Here is a 17,043-nt window from a genome sequence, read left to right as displayed (position 1 = left end):
CCACTAATGTTGTACGATTAGTATGTAAGCAAGTTCAGCACCAGGTTGCCGGGAGGCAAGCATACATACAAACGCAGAAAATATCACTGAAAGCAAGGGGGCTGTAGGGTATCGGCTCGGGCGATACTAAAAGCAAGTGAGTGAAACAGTGAGTTACTTGCCCTGTGGGTATGCCACCGCGGATTTACGCTTTGAAACATTATAACAAGGGTTTGATCACAAGCAAGATAGTAGCAGGAACCAGAAAAGTGGCATATTATCATACTCAAATTGAAAAAAGGGGTCTTCAGTCGAAGTGAAATAACTATCATTACATGAAGAAGTCACAACTCCCAAACACCCGCCAGCTGGACAAATCCCAAGCTAGCAGAACTAGAAAAGAAGAAGAGAAAAAAGCATCAAAACGTATCAAAACGTATCAAAACGTATCAAAAAAAATCCATCTTGTTTTTTTTTGTTTCTCCCTCTAGACGCGCGACAGACGGCGGCCACCGAGCTTGTAGAAGCGCTTGACCTTGGAGGCGGCAGCGGCTGACTGGGCGACCGAGGCGATGCACTCCTGCTGTTGCTGCTGGCACTGCTGGGTGCCGCCGGTGAGCTGGCCGCTGTTGGCAGCGTTGAAGCAGGCGTTGTTCTGGATGTCGCACGAGCGGGTCAGGGCGGCGTTGGCGGTGGTGAAGGTGTTGCCGTTGACGGTGAAGGGACGGTCGGCGCCGGAGGAGAACGAGACGGCCGGGGCGGCGCCGCCGAGGGCTCCAGTGAAAGACTGGATGTTGCTGGAGCTGCCGCCCTGGTTCTGGTTACCGTTGTCCTGGTTGGTGCCGTTACCGTTGTTGTTGTTGTTCTCGTTGCAGCTCTGACCATCGTTGATGGTGGTGTTGTTGTTCTGTTTGCCGTTTCCACCACCGATGGTGGCGTTGTTGTTGCCGTTGCCAGCACCGCCGGCAGCAACAGCAGCCTTAATCTCGTCAGCGGTAGCCTCCTGAACCAGGAGGTTCTTGGTGAAGATGCAGCCCTTGGGGTCGTCGAGGTCATCGCAGGTGTTTCCTGCACCGGTGGGGTCACCAATAGTGCCTGGCTCGAAAGTGCCGGCATTGTTGGCCTCGGTGGGGTCGCCACCGACGGCAGCGATCTGGACCGCGAGGTTTAGGATGGTCTGCTTGTTGTTGGCCTTGCCTTCGGCCGAAGCAGGGTCCTGGATCTGCGTGAGGGCGGCGATCTCAGGGTTGGTGGCCTTGACGGTCGTGCAGAGCTTGCTGGCCAGGCCGACGGAGCCCGTGTTCCTCTCGAGGGTGCGGAACATCAGGGCGTTGACCATGCCGGTGACGTCGTTTTTGGCCTTGGCGTTGGTGAAGGCCTGGTCGGCCACGATCTGCTGCAGGCAGTCGAGGTCGGCAGCGGCAACCTTGTCTGTAGCCTCGGCGGCGGCCGCGTTACCCAGAAGAGCAAAGACAGAGCTCTTGATCTCGAGGGGGTTGCTGTCCTGGAGAAGCTCGTCCATGGCCGTGAGGAGGAACTCGTGAGAGTGCTCCTGAGGGACCTCGGCAGCGGCGAGGCCCGCGAGGGCAAGAAGACCAGAGGTGATGAGGAACTTCATGTTGATGGATATTTCGTTCGATCTGGAGAACTCCTAGATTTCCAATATTCTTACTTGTTCGGGTTTAAATAAGAGGGCCGGCCCAATGAATGAGTGTAGAGTTTAATGAATAAAGAGCGTATAGAATATAAGAATCAAGTTCACAGAACTGACAAAAAACCCAACAGGAAAGAGAGTATGATGAGCTTGAAAGAGCGTGCCAGAGAAAAGATAGAAAAAACAAAAGTCACATCTTGTTCGGGAGGGACAACGGTCTTATATAGGAGGCAAATGTAAACAAGCAAATTATTGGATCCTCATTGATGACCCAGGAGTGGCGGCTCAACGGGAGCTGTGGTCCGCGGCCCTGCTGATGGAACCAGGGTTGATACCTACCCCGAGTGGTAGGGGACAGCTCGTTTCGATGATCATGACGAGGATTGGCGCCAACGAAAACTCCTTGGGCGGTCTGTCAGACTGGTCTGCAACACCAGCATGCTCTCGGTTGCTTGGGGCTCCGTACCAACTTTCCATATGAAGAGTGAGTGTGGTGGGCCGTGGGGGATATGTTCGCTTACACCAATACCACGTCGGCTAGGTCAACGTGTGCCAAGACACAAGACACAAACCCGTCCCATGCCCGACAGGGGGTCAGAACGAACGGCCCCTCCCTGCAGTAAAAAAAGAAAGAAAAAATAAATCTCGTAGGCACACCCGACCCCCTGTACAAACAAATATGAAAGTCAGGGCTCTTTGTAATTTATTGGCCAATTGGTAGGTTCGATCTAGGAGAATATAAGTGGAACTAAGCACCAAATGTGGCAAAGTACGAACTGGTTGGAAATATCGTGTATGGTTACAAGTAAGGTAAAATACTTTAATATAGGCTTGTTTGCGAAACATGGGAGGTGGTACTAAATGGGGCCTTACAATGTACGCGTATTTACAAGATAATTTCGAGTACCTTACCTAGTCCCATGCAGATTCGTTCAGGGGCTTGGGTGTTCGCGTCCTTTGAACATCAGAAACACAGCTGGGCGCGTGATGAAGCAGATCATCGGGAGCTTTCTTTGACACGAAAGCCCATGACCCAATATAAGGGACGAACCACTTGTCCCGAAAAGATCTGCAACCGCCTCGTGTCTGAATTTTGGACGATTCTTGCCTACCTTTTACAGATAGGGGGAATAACGACCCAATACTATTGAGATGGCACAATCCATCAGATGAAAAGGCCAAGACCGAGCCAGGGTCTTGAGCTTCTGGATCTATCTATGACCCGCTAGCTGGATCTACTTTTTTTTTCAAGCGAGATTCCCAATGCTAATGCCAGCATAGTGTACTGTACATACAGTGATTACACGTACATTTGGGAGTTGTCAATGCCGAGAACACCATGAGACATCGGAGAAGTTTGTTTGTCCATGGGCTGAGCCTTATCAGCTAAACAGCTCCGAGATTGCTCTGCTGTCACGAGTCAAAACCCAACGAGTTTAGGCCATCCTTGGAGTTGTTGACACGGACGAGGGGACAAGAGGAAAGGGAAATAGAAAGGCAAGGCATGGCAAAGAAGATTTGGCAGATTAACGATAGACAGGCAGCAGAGGTTGACAGGCCGTTGTTTGACTTGGCTTGGTGTTCCCAGCCGAGCATTTTCATCGTATTGTTCAAACAGGGAAATGGGATTTCAACGATGATCGTTACCTGTAGGGATCATTCCAGATGGGGATTTTGAGAATGGAAATAAAAAGATAAAATAAAAAAGTTAAGATTATCCCTAAAGTTAAAGTGACATGTCGCCTCGAGTGGTATTGGGGGTCTTTGCATGGACTGTCTTGCGTGTCTGATGAAGCAAGGGGTAGTAAAAGTTCAGACGGACCACGTTCCACGTAGCTTCGACTTGGAGTTTCAGGAGTCGGTTAACGGCTTCACTCCCACTTACCATGCAATTCTTTTCTCGGCTAACGTCCCGAAATGTGGAGCTGCCGTCCGTTGTGTGCAACTGTCAACCTTAACATTGAGCATACTTTTGAAGGTTGCGTTGACAACAACGTTGATGGAGTTGGGGACAATTTATTTTGAACACACTACTCTCTAAAAACTCCCAAATTTCTTACAAGCGGTCGAGAGCTGTCGAAATGTCCTTTCACTAAATCAAAAGTCCAACTACAGACCTTTCTTGGCGACCAAGGTTATCAAGTGGGCCAATTTTGTACGGTACCTAGGTAGGTATGCTTTGTACGAAGCCCAATGAAAAGGCAAAGTGGAGATGGAAAACACAAAACCCAGCCAGCACTGGAGCCCATTCGGTGGTCCAGATGTCTCATCAACCCAAGCAGGAATGGTCCGAGGTTGAGACTGGCACGATGCGCATTCTACTTTTCCGGTTTAAAAAATATCCCCTTTTTTTCGCCCCTGCTGCAGAATGAAAAGTTGCCTATTTGATCGTAGTACACGGCAAAAAGAGCCTCGCATTGTCGCCCACCAAAGCAAAACATTCCGTCTCGATATTTCTGATCAGCGTTCCACCAGCCTCTCTTTCTATTTCCCGGGATTATGCGTAAATAAAGAATAATAAATAAATAAAACAAATCATCCCCAGTCATGTAAAATCTCCGATGACATGAAGCAATGTATGTGCTCCTTAATGGCACGCCACTATACAAACGGGAGAAAGTTCCATGCTGCTATTCACCTTCGGTGTGTTCCGGCCCTGGATCCCTTGAAAGGTCAGATGGTTTTGAGTTTCAGAAGGGAAATGAATAAAGAAAAGATCAAATTCTGGCAGAAATTCAAAACTCGGAGTGTTGTGGACTATCAACCTACACGTCATTCTCACCTATACAACATATGAATATAGATATGCTTAATGCATAAAACGTACACCCTACCTCCTGGACAGATATGAGCATCAGGGCTCCTGGTAATTTATTGGCCTGATGGGAGGTCTGACTTGGGACAAGAAACCTAACTAAACTCCAAAAGAAGTACGAATCGGATTGAAAAATCCTACACGGTTATAGGGAAAGTTGAAATATTTTTATATACCGCTTTGTTTAAAAGGCTTGGTAGGCACTGAATGCGGCCTTACAGTTCACGTATATTTACAAGGTAGCTTAGAGTATTTATCCATATGCAGATTTATTTAGCAGGTAGGGTGTACCTGTCCAAGATTGACATGACCCTCGGGCTTCATGTCTGACTCTGGTCCGCATGTCGTCTGATCATGGTCTGCCAAACCCAGCAGAAGACAATTCAATGGCATCCTAGCATCGGGGAGCCGGCTCACAGTCTAACCGAACCGCATTGAAAGGTACAAACTGTACCACGCAGGTATGTCAGGGAAGTATAAAGATATAAAATCTTTGCCACGCGAAGACGGAATATATCACCATAATCTTTGCTTCAGACATAATCTTAATAATTTTTTTAAACGCTTCTTACCAAGTGTCACCTTGCACAGCGAAGATGGACAATATCGGCATAAGCTTTGTTTCAGACATAATCTTATAATTCTAACGACATTGCTTCAACTTCATATATCACACTAGGCGGCACAAGATTTTGGGGATTTAAGGACAAGACTTAGCTGTGATAGTTTGATATCTCCAAGCTCAAACATTCTCGGTCAGCTCGCAGTTCTCTGTACCAAGGCGATTGTTGGTTCCGGAATATCTCAACGAATCCGTGCAACGAATCTAGTAACGACTGCGCTCATCTGCATTCGACATCGTATATAAAAAGGGAAAAATAAGTTTGCGTTGTTGGGCATTGATGACGAAAGAGCTTCTGACTCCAAGTACCTCGTGATCTCTTAAATACAGCCAACAGCCTAATAACGACTTCCTAGTAGATACGAGATAGTTCTAGTCTAGGTGTAGGTCTGGATCTTTCTCGAACCCGAGATCTCCGGAGACTTGTTTCCAACCAAGTCATATGCCATTACACGTGTTAATCACGTCCATCATGAGAAGTCAATCTTATACAATCATCCCAACCACGACAGGACATGCATAGCCTACAATTGGCACCCGCGTCATCGTTCAAGTCATCACATCTACTGACTAAGATCCAGAGTCGCTCACGCCAGTCGGCGCAGGGTCACATGTCACCAGATCGACGGAACCACAAGCCACAGCACCCAGCCAGGGGGTCAGCACAAGCTACAAAACAACAAACGCCACTGTTTCTTTATGATCCTAGTCTCCAAATCGCTCACGCCTCTATAAAGGACCTTTCTTTGTACAAACAGCAGATGCGTGAGTTGGGGAAATCAACACCCTCTTCACACTTTCTCCGCACAAACGCAAACGACGTCTATAAAGGAAATGATGCATGCTTTAAAAAGTAATAGCACGCCAAACTTGGCAGTAAAACCTCCCTCTGCCCAAGTAAAAACGTCTATGTGTCGGGTGATGCCTCCCTCGCCACTGCCAGACATCACCCTCCTATTTTTTCTTCCCCATATTCCATACTCGTACAGTTCCAAGTGTGGCGATACATGTGTTGTTTGCTACCAATTTAACCAATGACCAGCTTGCCGTCCTCGGGGAAGTCGTATGCGGGAATCTCGAGGTTCAGAGGAGCAGGTCCCTTCCTTATACGTCCGGAAATGTCGTAGTGAGATCCGTGGCAGGGGCAGAACCAACCGCCAAAGTCGCCAGCCTCGCCAATGGGGACACAACCAAGATGTGTGCAGACACCTGTGATAGAAACCAACGTAAGCATACCAATCGGTAACGTCGCTCCTTGAAAGCTAGAAAGCCTTATCAAGATTTCCACTTACCCAACATGACGAGCCACTCGGGCTTCTTGACACGGTCGCTGTCGGCCTCCGGGTCTCTTAATGAGGCAACGTCGATCTTGTTGGCCTCATCGATTTCGCGGCTGGTACGGTGGCGAATGAAGACGGGCTTTCCACGCCACTTGATGATGACCTGAATGCAGAAGCCATTAAAAGTCAGACCACATGTTACCAATCGCTAGTGTAGACAAAGTTTTTTGACGTCTTGAACCGTAAACTGTTCAGGTTGTAACTCACGTTCTTGCCCTCAGGGATGCTGTTCAGGTCGACCTCAACCTTGGCCATGGCCAAAACATCGGCGGAAGCAGACATGTTGACCAGGAACTCTGCACGTAGAAAAAAAAAAAAAAAAAAACAATCATCAGTCAAAAGAAGCTCCCAATTGGCGTGATCCCCATCACCAGAGTGCATTCCCTCCATCCCACACCATACCCAGTCCTCCACAAGTAGTCAAAAAAAGGGAAAGAATTCCTCCAACTCACCCTGGACGGTGGACTTGGCACCGGCGGCCGAGATGGCACCCATGGCGCCGACCATAAAGTACGAGAAGACGGCGTTGCTGGTCGACGAGCCCTTGGGGGCCATGTACTTCTTGAAATCGGGGATCTGGGTCGACTTCTGCTCGCCGCGGAAGGGGCTCGAGAAGCTGGCACCCGAGCTGCCGTTCTGGGCCGGAGTCGTGCTCAGGGCGCGCGCGGCGGTAGTCACGGCCTTGGAGGGCGACGCTGCGCAGCGCGTGATTGCGCGGGTGGCGGTCGTTAAAGGCGCCATCGTGAGGTTTTTATTTATTTGTTTTTCTCGGTGCGGACCTTCGTTTGGGGAATTAATTAGGTGGACGATTCCGATTGAAGGTGTCGAGGGATTTCAGCGTGTCCTGTCGCCGGGCGATCGGTGGTGGTTTTCGGTACGATACGATGCGGTAATCTTTTGAGGTCTTTTCCAATGCAAACGTTGGTCTGGGCCGAAGAATTGCCTGAGGCTTCTTCTAATTGGAACGCTTTGATTGGCTGGAAGTGAGAGCTTTGACAGCACCGCGAATTATCCCGAGAGAATCCGATCCGGCTCTAGCAACCCGAACCCGGCAACAGTTGAATTACATAAGCGAACGCAGCGATGGTGCTTTCAACAATGGGACTACTGTCGACTTTCAGCAATCAAACCTTGTCCTTTCCGCAATGATCGCCTCTATACTGTTCTCAAATATGCTGGTAGCTAAATATTATATCACCTGTCCCATCATGACAATAACACGTTGAAACCGAACCTCCTTCGCAGACTAAATAGAGATTGAACCATCAATCATTCGGTAAAAAGTTCTGCCTTGCACACCAACCAATCAATGCATATTCTTCATCTCCCCAATCAAATTCCTCATATCCTCCGCAGTATAAGACAGGCCCTGGCATATTTCAATCTGAGTCTCCTCGTCCATGTCGAGAAACATCTCGAGGAACTCGCCATCCAGAAACCTCTCTGGTCCTGCACCCTCCCGCTCCGGGTTACGGAATGATCTCCACTGGTTAAACTGAAGCTCTCCGAGTGGGGAGCTTATATGTGCCTCCATGTTGGCCTGGAAGTCCATGAGCAGGCTCTGGAACTTGGGCGCGACTGTGCCAAATAGGTAGATTGAACCTTCGGTCTAAAGAGAAAACCAAGAAAGTCAGTACAATGGCAGAGTAACCGCTAAGTGAGCCAAAGTGGGTTAACCAGCTCTTACCGTAGACAAGAATGCTTTGGCGACTATTGGTGCATTCGCACTCGTCTCGACCATGACCTTCTGTATTTTGTTAATACATTCGCCCAGGCCAAATTCGCTTGTCATTTGCATTCGCCGTTTATCCTCGAGCGTGACGCCTGCAGTGTTCCTCAGAAGCACAACAAGGTTGCCATCACCATCGGCTACGATCCATGAGTCTCCCTCGAGATGTGATACAGCCGTGGACCACATTGCTTGGTAATCACGACAGACCTCTACAAGTTTTGCCTGCTTCGAACCCTCTCCTTCCTTGTCACCCTTGGTGGCCTTGTCTTTGCCCCCTTTGGCTGACTTGCTAACCCCAGGAATGTACTCGAGAAGTGTGATGGACTTCATAATGTCCGCCACAGCGATTAACTTTCCATGTACCGTCACGTCGACGGCATAGCTGGAAGTTTGAAAGGCCGCAACTTTGAGAAACTTGGCAGAGGTCGTCGATGTCTCTTGATACCTCACTAAAACCACCGTCTTTGTAAGTGCTATGACGAGCAGATCATCATCCATGGTAGCTATCCGCCGGCAGCCGCTCTTGGTAGAGTGTGCATGAATCAGGTACGGCGAGCGGCTTTCATCAACACCGAAAACAAGGACTCGGCCGCCGTGACCACTCCCAGTCCCCGAGAGGAACCGTGTGCCAACTATAAACCTCTCTGCTTGCTCGCCATAGCTATCAAGTAGCGGTGCGCGAGTGACGCACTCTGGCACCTCGCCATCTTCGAATTCAAAGACATTACCCTTGGGCTCGAATATGACCTCGTCAAAAAGTTTGAACGTGCCATAGACTTTTTCGATACCTTTGGCCAGTTCTCGTCTGATGCATCCCAGACCAAACACCCTATCAGCGCTCGAATATGCTATGCTGCGTACGTTCTCGCCCATGGGACGTGTCATCATCTGGCACTGACGCTGCCTGTCAATGCGCGAGATCTTGAGTTCCATTCTCCGGTCAATTGCTGATTCTGTTGCAACAGCCAGGCAGTCAGGGAACGCCGTCGTATCAAACGGACATACATATGCAGCCGAGTGTGCCGTCACCGCCGAGTAGACAATTCGTCGTTCGGCGCCGTGGATCAGACTCGAGTGCTCGCTTGTTACAAATATGCTGCACAAGCCGTTGGGCTGTGGCAAAACACGAAATCGCGCCTCGCGTGTACCGAGTACGACGCTTTTACGTGACGATAACGTGCCGTTGTCGTTGTACACGAATGTCATAACCTCGCCATCATCTTTTGATACAAACAAGGTCGGGTTCGCGACTTCTGCTGGTAACACCCTCGCAAGTACAACTTCACGAGCGACGACCGCGTCATCCTCGTTTCTCCGAAGCTTCTCAGTTTGCGTGGCTTGTAGTGTCTCCAAATCTATAATCGAGACGGTACCGGAAGACCAAAAGCCCACGGCGCCGACGTCGAGAAGATGCAGAGATGCATTGACACATGATATTTGGTCCTCGTCTCGTTCTTCCGACTCGGCGCTCACCTTCAAGTCAAGCCCGATGTTTAGTGACACCAACTTCCTGCCATCTACTGACAGGAGGACCCACCGTCCATTGCTTGATGCATGTGTGATGGGCTTCCCTGAAGTCGGTGACCAAGAACTTATGGTTACTCCGCCCTCTGGATCAAAAACTGTGACCTTTTCCTCAGTGACATACAGAACGTGTCCGTTGTCGAGACCAACTACCAGCAGTGTCGGCTGGCTGATATCGAGACCTTGCAGTTGACTCAGCTCCTCGACTTCACCCTGCCCATCAAATCTGAACACCCTGGTTTCCGTGAGCAATGAGACCACCAAGGTATCTTCCACATCCGAACCGTAGGACTTCAGGGAGAACAATCCAGTGATGCCAGAAACTTCGTCGGTTATGACACCGATGTCCTCCAGGCCAACACCACTGCGGACACTCCGCAGGCTGCCGTCTTTTTGCGCTCCACTAGCTGTCACGATGCGGGCCTGACCGGAAGAGTACTCGTTACCTAGCTGACTGTCACCTTCACGATTGCCCATGTCCATGACGGCAAAGTCAAGTATAGGGGCTATGTTCTCAATAGTCTGCCTTAGCTCAAGAATAGACTCCCCTTTGCTGGTATCCGCGAAAAGATTGATGTCATAAAACTGAGAGTCGCCGTAGTGAGACGCAACGAAGAGGGTTTCGTTGGTTTCTGAATACACGAGCTTGGTAGCCCTGGATGTCGTTCCGATATGCATAGTAGTGACGCTGTCTACTGCGGTATCGCTGTTTTGCTTGACTTGAATGGTCAACAGGTGGAGGCCACCGTAGTCGTCGGCCAGTAGATAATGTGTGTTGTCCACCTTGGTCCATGCCACGAATACCATGGCAGGCTTCAACACCGTTTCTGTCCAAGTCCAGGACTGGTCGTCGATATAGAGCATTCTTGATTCCCCCACTACTATGACACCTCCAAGATGGCACTCATCCCGAGCCGGATTCCGAAAGTTGTGCCGTCTCTCAGTTTCGACCCGCTCCACTGGTATCATCATCGTGGAACCAGGATCCGGAACACTAAATGTAAACTCACGGTCTTTCTGCTCAAACCGCGAGAGCTCTCTATCCCTATCGTCTGTGCATAACCTATAAGAGGCGAACTTGCAGTCCGGCTCGTTCGGTCTTGGCTGGTAAAGAAAGGCAATACGGGGATGTCCAGTCTCAGAGTGGAGGAATACTGCATCCTTGATGTATAATTCAGATATGCGTGCCTGGTCCATCAGCTCCAGCCTCGTCTGAAGCTGACCCTTCTGCTGACCCTTCCTCTTATGCAGACGCCAAACGTGCATGACACCAGACCACAGAAGTAGAACCATGTAGCGACCAGAGGGGTCGACTATGCACCTGTTCCTTGATGACACCTCGCGCACGAACTGCTCGCCAAGGTCCGAAATTGCCTGCCTGGTGACAAGCTCGCGGGTGTCAGGGTCGTACTCGGCCGTGAAGTATTTGAAGCGGTCGGTGCCGACAAAGAGCATATCCGTTTCGGAATCCTTGGGCCTCACGGCTTGGAGCATGACTATCTTTCCAAAGACAGACTGGGAGTGCTCCAGCTTGAGCTGTCCCTCATCGGTTCGCCGCCATATCTCAAGGCGATTCGTCTTGGCCAGCACTAGGCTGGGTTCTTCGCCAGCGAGTAATTGAATGTATAGTGCATGGCGTACACTGCTCGACCGATGGATGGGGGCTATGTATGCCATGGTTGTCGCGGTTTTCAAGGCGGCCGCGGGATGCCAGTCATTTCTTCGGGGAGCTCGGGTACTCTGGATGGTGGAAGTGGTTTATTGAGCTTGTCGATAGGCAGGTAGGTTAGTCTCGATGATGATGCAACCAAAGGTACCGCAACGCGGAGTTAAGCGGGATTTGGAGCTCTGAGTGGGTGCAGGTACCCCACCAACCCACCTTTTAGTCTAGAGAACCTAGCACGAAGTATATCAATGCTGGGTCGGGGTACTCCTCCTTCCTTCTCAACCCTGCTGCTGTACACAGCATCGGACTGATCTAAAGAGGCCGATCAGTCGCCGGACGAGGAGCTCACCGAGTTTATATTCAATTGTGCGGAGAGTGTGCTGCGATTTGAATGACCCGACAGAAAAATCTGGTGGATGGTTTTCGTGGGACTACTATAGGTTGAGGACGTCAGGTAGTTAGTTGCTGAGCTCCACGTAGTAGCTTCAAGAGACATTCGTGATTTTTTTTTTTTACAATGAACGTTTACTGCCTGGTCAATTTGAAGAACCAGAAGCATCTCCTTCATGTTCTGTAGCTTTGCCTGGTATCAACCGCACCTGGTCAAAGGGCAGACTTGTGAGTTACGGAGAAATAGTCCAAAAAAAAAGTCATTCTCTTTGAACGCCAACCGTAGTGTCTGACCACAAAAACAGACCAGAGAAGGCATATATTATGTACAAAGTAAGATTGGCGACCAAGCACAACCATATACAACTTTCAACCTCCAGCTCGTGAACTAAGCAGGGAAAATTCCAACTCTTTCTTTTCGTCAGCGAAATTATTTAGTGCCAGTATTTCCCATCTGCATCTTTCTTCATCTCCTGATCCAACACCCCTCCTCGATCGATGGGTCGGTGACCTCTTTCTCTTTATTCCCTTTGTTCGGAAAACATCTAACAGTCAACTCATAAATACCTCATCGAGCCCGTCATGCTCGTGCTCCTCACCGCCCTATCTACCGTGTTCCGCAGCTGACGAGCCCGGAACCCAACCTTTTCGGCACTTTGCTTGGCACTGCTGTCTCTGACGCTTCCGGCGAGTTGCAACATCTCCTCGTCGACCCGGCCCAGGAGCTCAAACACCCATGATGATAGAGCACCGTCTTGCTTCCCGCTGCCCTGCCTCTCGACCTCGCGCAGCCACGACTCGACGGCCGTGTTGATCCATTCGGCGACGATACGCTTCTTCCGCCCAGTGAAGGGGGCCTCCTGCGCGTCAAAGATGCGCTCTAGGATCTTGACAATCACCGACTGTGATACCTGCAGCTGAAGGAAGAGCAGTACGGGCCAAGAGTTATCCGCCCCGATGCTCTCGTCCTGGCTCTCCGCGACGGCGTACTCGCACACGATTGGCAGCAAGGTGTCTATAGGGAAGATCATGGTGTCCAGGGAGGTGCGATGCGCAATGTTTTGAATCTGCATCGAGACTGCCTCATATGGCAGGGGTGGCGGCGAGGGCGGCACGGTGACACCCGCCGGGAGTCGTCCCCCGCTGTTCTCATACTCATTATAAGCCTCGTGCCGTTCAAGGATTTCCCTGTGCGTGGCGTCGATGAGATTCTTCCAAGTGTCGGCGATCAGCCTCGTGTTGTGGTAGTCCGCTGCATGGTAGACAAGCAGACAAAGATCGTAATAACATGCCGGGTCCGCATATGTGTTGAAAAGCTGGGCAAACCAAGTTAGTAATCGTTTCGGAACATCATGACCGGACGTTAAGTTCGGAAGTGGCTGCTACTAACCTCAGTCAAGCCCTGAATTTGGCCATCCAGGACCTTTTCAATCTCTAATTTTCGTTCATCTGCTATACGAGGATCGGCCTTCAACCTCTCTAGCAGATCATCCTGAATGTGCGCAATTTCGAGAAGCTCTGATATTTCATGGCTCAATAACTGCTGCTGCTGCCTGTTACCTCCCGCACCCATTACGCTTGCGTTGCCCTTGGCGCGACTGAGGAGAGTGATACGGTCTTTGATGCCAATGTCGAACTCGGAATTGGCAAGCTCGGCCTGAACTTGAGCCGCATCGTAAAACTGCCCTCTGTGCGTGTAAAACCTGCACAAAAGCTCTGCGTGACGAACGTCTGAGCCTGCCAGGCGCTTGAGAAACGTTATGACGTGGGGCGAGTCGATCGCAAGAATGCGATCGGTCCAGTTTTGCTCGACGTACCACCCATAAAGGCCAAAGTGGAACACTTCGTCATCCGAGTCGTTGACGACAGAGTAGGCCTCCATGCGCTTGGTGGCGGCAAGCGAAGGCTTCCCATCGACAAGCTCGGGCTCTTTTGAGGATTCTGCATCCAGCCGCTCAAGGACGGCGTGAACCAGATCGTAACAGCGCTGTCGCTCAGTATATATCTTTTCTCTCGGGTCGTTGGCCGGCTTGTTCTCGTTTATCCACGCGAGAGCTGCATTGCCGCGGTCTTTCTCCTTTGCCACAACCAAGCACAACCTAATGGCACCCGCATAGTACTTCAAGTCGGTGTACTGCTCTGCAGCGCTTCGCAGGTTGGCGTACGTGAGATTGCCGGCAACGCGCTCAAAGAGCCTCAAGCTCTCACTAAGCAGGGTGCGTTGGGAGCTGTGGTTCAGGGTCTGCTCAGACGCCCGCTTCAGCTGCTCTTGCGCCTTGAAAATGATTACATCGTCAGGGCTGCAGAAGCTGCCGCATCGCCTACGCAGCGCATCAGCTACCGTCTCCACGTTTGAGCCACTCTCAATATTGCGGTTAACAATAGCTTTGACAAGTAGCTTGGCCAAGTCCTTTCCAGCTGGCTGGGAGAAGAGGCTTTCGTATGTAAGCTCCTTAAGCTCGTCACGAGTGTTACTCTCCAAGCGCAAATAGATGTCGGTGACACGCTCGTCGAAAAGCATTAGAACGAACGAGATGCCCTCGGAGATGCTCTCCATAAGCTTTTGGAGGGCATGAAGCGCCTGGTGCTCGGCCTGAAGAGCAACTTCTTCCTGACGGCTGCTGACTCTCTGCAGATCTGCTGGGCCCGAGAGTCCCTGAATGATTCCCTTGTTTGTGTTTAAGAAATTGCGCAGCCTCTCGATATTTTCTTGGACTATCGTCAGCTTAGCAGTTGATATTGTGGAGCTCACAACAACACCACCAACAGCGTTGGCATCGACTCTTGCGGTTATGACCTTGGCTTTCCACAAGCTGCGAATTAGGCGCGTCAGGTACAGCGCAAGAGCGTCATGGCGAGATGATAATTTGACCGACTCTGGCGAAATGGCCCCATCCGACTCGGCAAGTAGTGGCTGCCCACCAAAGTTGACAAAGACCGACTTTGCACGATCCGCTGTCCCTTGATCCATCACGCGGCTGGTACCTGTCCTAAGGTCGGTGCCCTGACCGCAAGCAACAGCCAGCGCGGCCGATACTGTCTCAACGCGGCCGTAAAGCTGAATAAACTTGCGGATGTCCTTGTCGAGGCTCTCCTCTCCAACTGTAACCCTCATTGTGTTGGCAAAAATGTCGACAAAACGCCTCCGGCGAACCAGGTAAATGCCGCTATTGGTAAGGATGGCAAATTCGCAAGGGTCCTCATCAAACTGAACAGCCAGCTCATTTCCAAAACCCAGGGGCTGCTTGGCGGCAGCGAAAGGCTTGTTGATCAGGCCCACGTCGAGCGCGACAGTTTTTGGCCCAATATCTATCCAGTTGGCGTGCTCATAGAACTTGAGGGCTGATGCAGCACCAATGGCCTTGATACGCCCAGTTTCGGGCGCCGAAGCAAATATTGTAGTCGTATCGGGAGTACCGGGCTTCCTAACAAAGTCGATAAAATAGCCTGGCGGGAATCTGAAACCGAGTTCACTAACTTCCAGACTCCTAGACTGCAAGTCAGTGAGGGAGTCTCCAGATGCATCATATCCAGTGTTGCGCCTCTCCCGGTTGAGCTCCTTAGGCGGAAACTTGACAAACTGAACCTGCATCGACTGCGGCGCCAAGCTGGACGAGGTGTTGATCATGTAAGAGGCCGAGCTTGTAGCACTGAGGAAAAGACGGCAGCCTGTGCTGGTCAATGCCATCAAGTGCAGTTTTGATGCTTCCGTAGCCGGGATCGGGCTGATGGCTACGATGGCCATGGCGTCAGTCAGCAATGGTGATGGGTGGTTCCAGTGTGTGACGTCTCGCAAGCAGTGGTTTTTCTCCTTGGTGATTACACATGTAAGGCGATCGGGAGCTTCTATGTGGTATGTCCTGATGGTGGACTTGTTGGAAAGGGTATAGAGAAGATTCCTAGAGTTGTCGACTTTCATGTCGATCAAAAACTCGTTCTTCTGTGGTGACCAGATATCAAGGGATGCAGGTATCCTCGGCATCACTGAGGACCAGCCTGGCTGAGAGTGGTTGATTCTGCTACAACGACCCGAGAACCATTTCTCTTCTTGTTGGTAGCAAAGCTCGTAAATATCCGTCTCATCGCTGCTTCCAAAGAAAATGCGCCCAGAAGATGTGCCAATAATATGGCTGACATGACTCGAGGGAGTACCGAGAGCCATCTTGGTCGAGTAAAGCTCTATCGTCTTCAAGCCGTTCGGGCTGCTAGACGCAGCAATGCCAAGTAAGATCAAGTCTTGCGAGGTAGCAACCACCAGGATGTGCGTTATGCTACTGAGAAAGACGCCAGGTTTCGGCGGTACGAGCGCAACGGTCTGTATGCTGTGCGGCTGGTCCTCAAATCCAATAATTTCAGGGTTGGGCTGGCTGAAGTTCCACATCAACAGCGCGTTGTCGATACAGGCGTATGCGTAACCAATCTCTGCAAACAGTCCCAACTTCGTCGTCAAGTTGCTCATATTCAGAGTCTCGAAGATTCGGTCGGGGATCGGGTACATTTGAGCCCGCTGGAAAGGCGCAAGGGGGGAGTCGGCGAACTGCAGGTCATAATCCGAGGTTGCGCCAGCTGCGAAGATGTTAGTGATAGGTTACAAGCAGTAAGAAGGTGCGCAGAGAGAGGGCAAATGCTTACGTCGACAAACAGAATCGAGATCTGGATAGCTTTCATCCTGCTGCAAAACGCCTTTGACTGACTTGGCCGCCTTCAAGAGGGGCGGTAACGGAGCTGCAGCATCTGTGCCTTGCCCAGAGGAGAGAGAGGTAATTGCCCCAGCCCTAGGAGAGCTCATCCTGACACCAAGCGCAGTAGAGGAAGACGTTCTTGATCCTGCTGATGGTCGGCTGGTGTCAAAAAGTTGCCGACTGACGCGATCGTTTCTCGCGGCTATGGCTGGGGTCGCGAGAAATGCGCCAGGCACCTCGCGCATCGGCGTTTGGGCAGCCATTGTCTGTCGTGACGCGAGATAGCTGTCGGTTGGAGGCCTTATACGCAGCGCTGGGTAGTGTTTGTCGCCCTTTTGTGGTTTTCGCTTGGATTTTTGGCGGGCAGAATTCTAAACAAAGCAGCCAGAGGAGAGCTCCGTCGTGGAAGACCCGTCAGAAAATCATCAGCCGGCGGGTACTCCCAAACACGCCCTCCAGGCAGCAACAAGATCCGAGGGACCAATCCAGTCGCGAACTTTCGAGACAGGTGTATATTGGCAGAAGAAAATAGGTTGGTCAATGGCAGGCGATCGAGACGCTGGATGGGAATGGAGATAACAACTTGTTTCCTACCAGCTAGTCGAGCAGGGGTGAAGCTCAGAAAAACCCAGCCAATTT

General features: G+C 50.7%; 4 protein-coding genes across 4 annotated transcripts; all 4 read right to left on the bottom strand.

Annotated features, from left to right (window-relative positions):
* Window positions 1-310: 310 nt before the first annotated feature.
* PgNI_01204 (uncharacterized protein) lies at window positions 311-1,597 on the bottom strand (the record flags this gene model as incomplete). Its single annotated transcript, XM_031121279.1, has 2 exons — window positions 311-372; window positions 484-1,597. The coding sequence occupies 2 exons, from the start codon at window positions 1,595-1,597 to the stop codon at window positions 311-313; spliced, it is 1,176 nt and encodes a 391-aa protein (XP_030988106.1).
* Window positions 1,598-5,744: 4,147 nt separating this feature from the next.
* On the bottom strand, window positions 5,745-7,513 carry PgNI_01203 (uncharacterized protein). Its single transcript, XM_031121278.1, has 4 exons — window positions 6,863-7,513; window positions 6,618-6,706; window positions 6,363-6,513; window positions 5,745-6,279 (listed from the first exon to the last, which is right to left on the bottom strand). Exons 1-4 carry the CDS (start codon window positions 7,149-7,151, stop codon window positions 6,098-6,100), a joined length of 711 nt encoding a protein of 236 aa, XP_030987945.1. The 5' UTR covers window positions 7,152-7,513; the 3' UTR covers window positions 5,745-6,097.
* A 32-nt stretch (window positions 7,514-7,545) lies between these two features.
* PgNI_01202 (uncharacterized protein) lies at window positions 7,546-11,463 on the bottom strand. The gene is made up of 2 exons (XM_031121277.1): window positions 8,098-11,463; window positions 7,546-8,019 (listed from the first exon to the last, which is right to left on the bottom strand). Exons 1-2 carry the CDS (start codon window positions 11,341-11,343, stop codon window positions 7,717-7,719), a joined length of 3,549 nt encoding a protein of 1,182 aa, XP_030988093.1. The 5' UTR covers window positions 11,344-11,463; the 3' UTR covers window positions 7,546-7,716.
* A 462-nt stretch (window positions 11,464-11,925) lies between these two features.
* PgNI_01201 (uncharacterized protein) lies at window positions 11,926-16,991 on the bottom strand. Its single transcript, XM_031121276.1, has 3 exons — window positions 16,355-16,991; window positions 13,113-16,288; window positions 11,926-13,038 (listed from the first exon to the last, which is right to left on the bottom strand). Exons 1-3 carry the CDS (start codon window positions 16,665-16,667, stop codon window positions 12,280-12,282), a joined length of 4,248 nt encoding a protein of 1,415 aa, XP_030987714.1. The 5' UTR covers window positions 16,668-16,991; the 3' UTR covers window positions 11,926-12,279.
* Between the last annotated feature and the right edge of the window lie 52 nt (window positions 16,992-17,043).

This window comes from Pyricularia grisea (genome assembly GCF_004355905.1).
Source record: "Pyricularia grisea strain NI907 chromosome Unknown Pyricularia_grisea_NI907_Scaffold_1, whole genome shotgun sequence".
NCBI lineage: Eukaryota > Fungi > Ascomycota > Sordariomycetes > Magnaporthales > Pyriculariaceae > Pyricularia > Pyricularia grisea.
Note: the sequence above shows the minus strand (reverse complement) of the source record. Positions and strands in the feature narration are given on the sequence as shown.